Genomic DNA, 809 nt, shown 5'->3' with positions numbered 1-809 from the left:
TACTTACCAACGTTATCAAGGAGTTTTATTTAAAATAATTATTAAATGGCTTATTGTTTTTGTTTCTTTTTTTGTAAAGAAAATGAAATATATTTGAAATTCATTAAAATATTTTTAGACCCATCAGAGTATTTCAATTATTGAACATATCGTATTGTTTTTGGACCTGCAAGATGGATTGGTTGAATAATATTTTTGAAAAAATTAAGGTAAGTAATTTATGAGGAAACCTGATAGATTTGTTAATTCGAGTGAATATCCCGCATGGTTGCGGCTGGATTTGTGACTTGCTGTTTGTAGTTGCTGGTTGATGAATAATTGTGGGTGATTAATTCTTCTTTGAATCTTCATATTAATGAGTCGCAGTTTTCAACTGATGCTAATGTTATTTCTGGATGTTAGTGGGAAAGGCAGTGTTTGGTAGATGGGACAGTTTGGTTTATATTGATACGATGGGGTCATATATATTACACCACCAAATAAGATGTCTACACGGATGGCAACGTGTGCCGACATCACGTACGACGCATTAACGGGGCTATATACCCTATGTATGTTGATGGTTGGATTGGAAGCATTGGATTATGATATATGTATGTATGGGACTATAATGTATAGCAATTAGCTTCTACTAGTGAGATAATTAATAAAAGCTTAACATGTCGAATAGGTAAAAATAGGGTGACTATAGCTCAATCCTAGTAATCAGACCTAGTATCTCACCGGACAAATAGTAATTTTTATATTCAGATCATATATATATATATATATATATATATATATATATATATATATATATATATATATAT

General features: G+C 30.5%; 1 protein-coding gene across 1 annotated transcript in view; it reads left to right on the top strand.

Moving 5' to 3' along the window:
- Positions 1-484: 484 nt before the first annotated feature.
- HELRODRAFT_183242 (hypothetical protein) overlaps positions 485-809 on the top strand; it is a gene marked incomplete at both ends in the record, with an annotated part of 2,710 nt that continues 2,385 nt past the window's right edge. The window contains one exon of the mRNA XM_009012274.1: positions 485-562. Within this exon, the coding sequence (XP_009010522.1) occupies positions 485-562 (78 nt within the window). The remainder of the gene's footprint in view (positions 563-809) is intronic.

This window comes from Helobdella robusta (assembly GCF_000326865.2).
Source record: "Helobdella robusta unplaced genomic scaffold HELROscaffold_102, whole genome shotgun sequence".
NCBI lineage: Eukaryota > Metazoa > Annelida > Clitellata > Rhynchobdellida > Glossiphoniidae > Helobdella > Helobdella robusta.
This window is presented reverse-complemented; position numbering and strand designations above follow the sequence as displayed.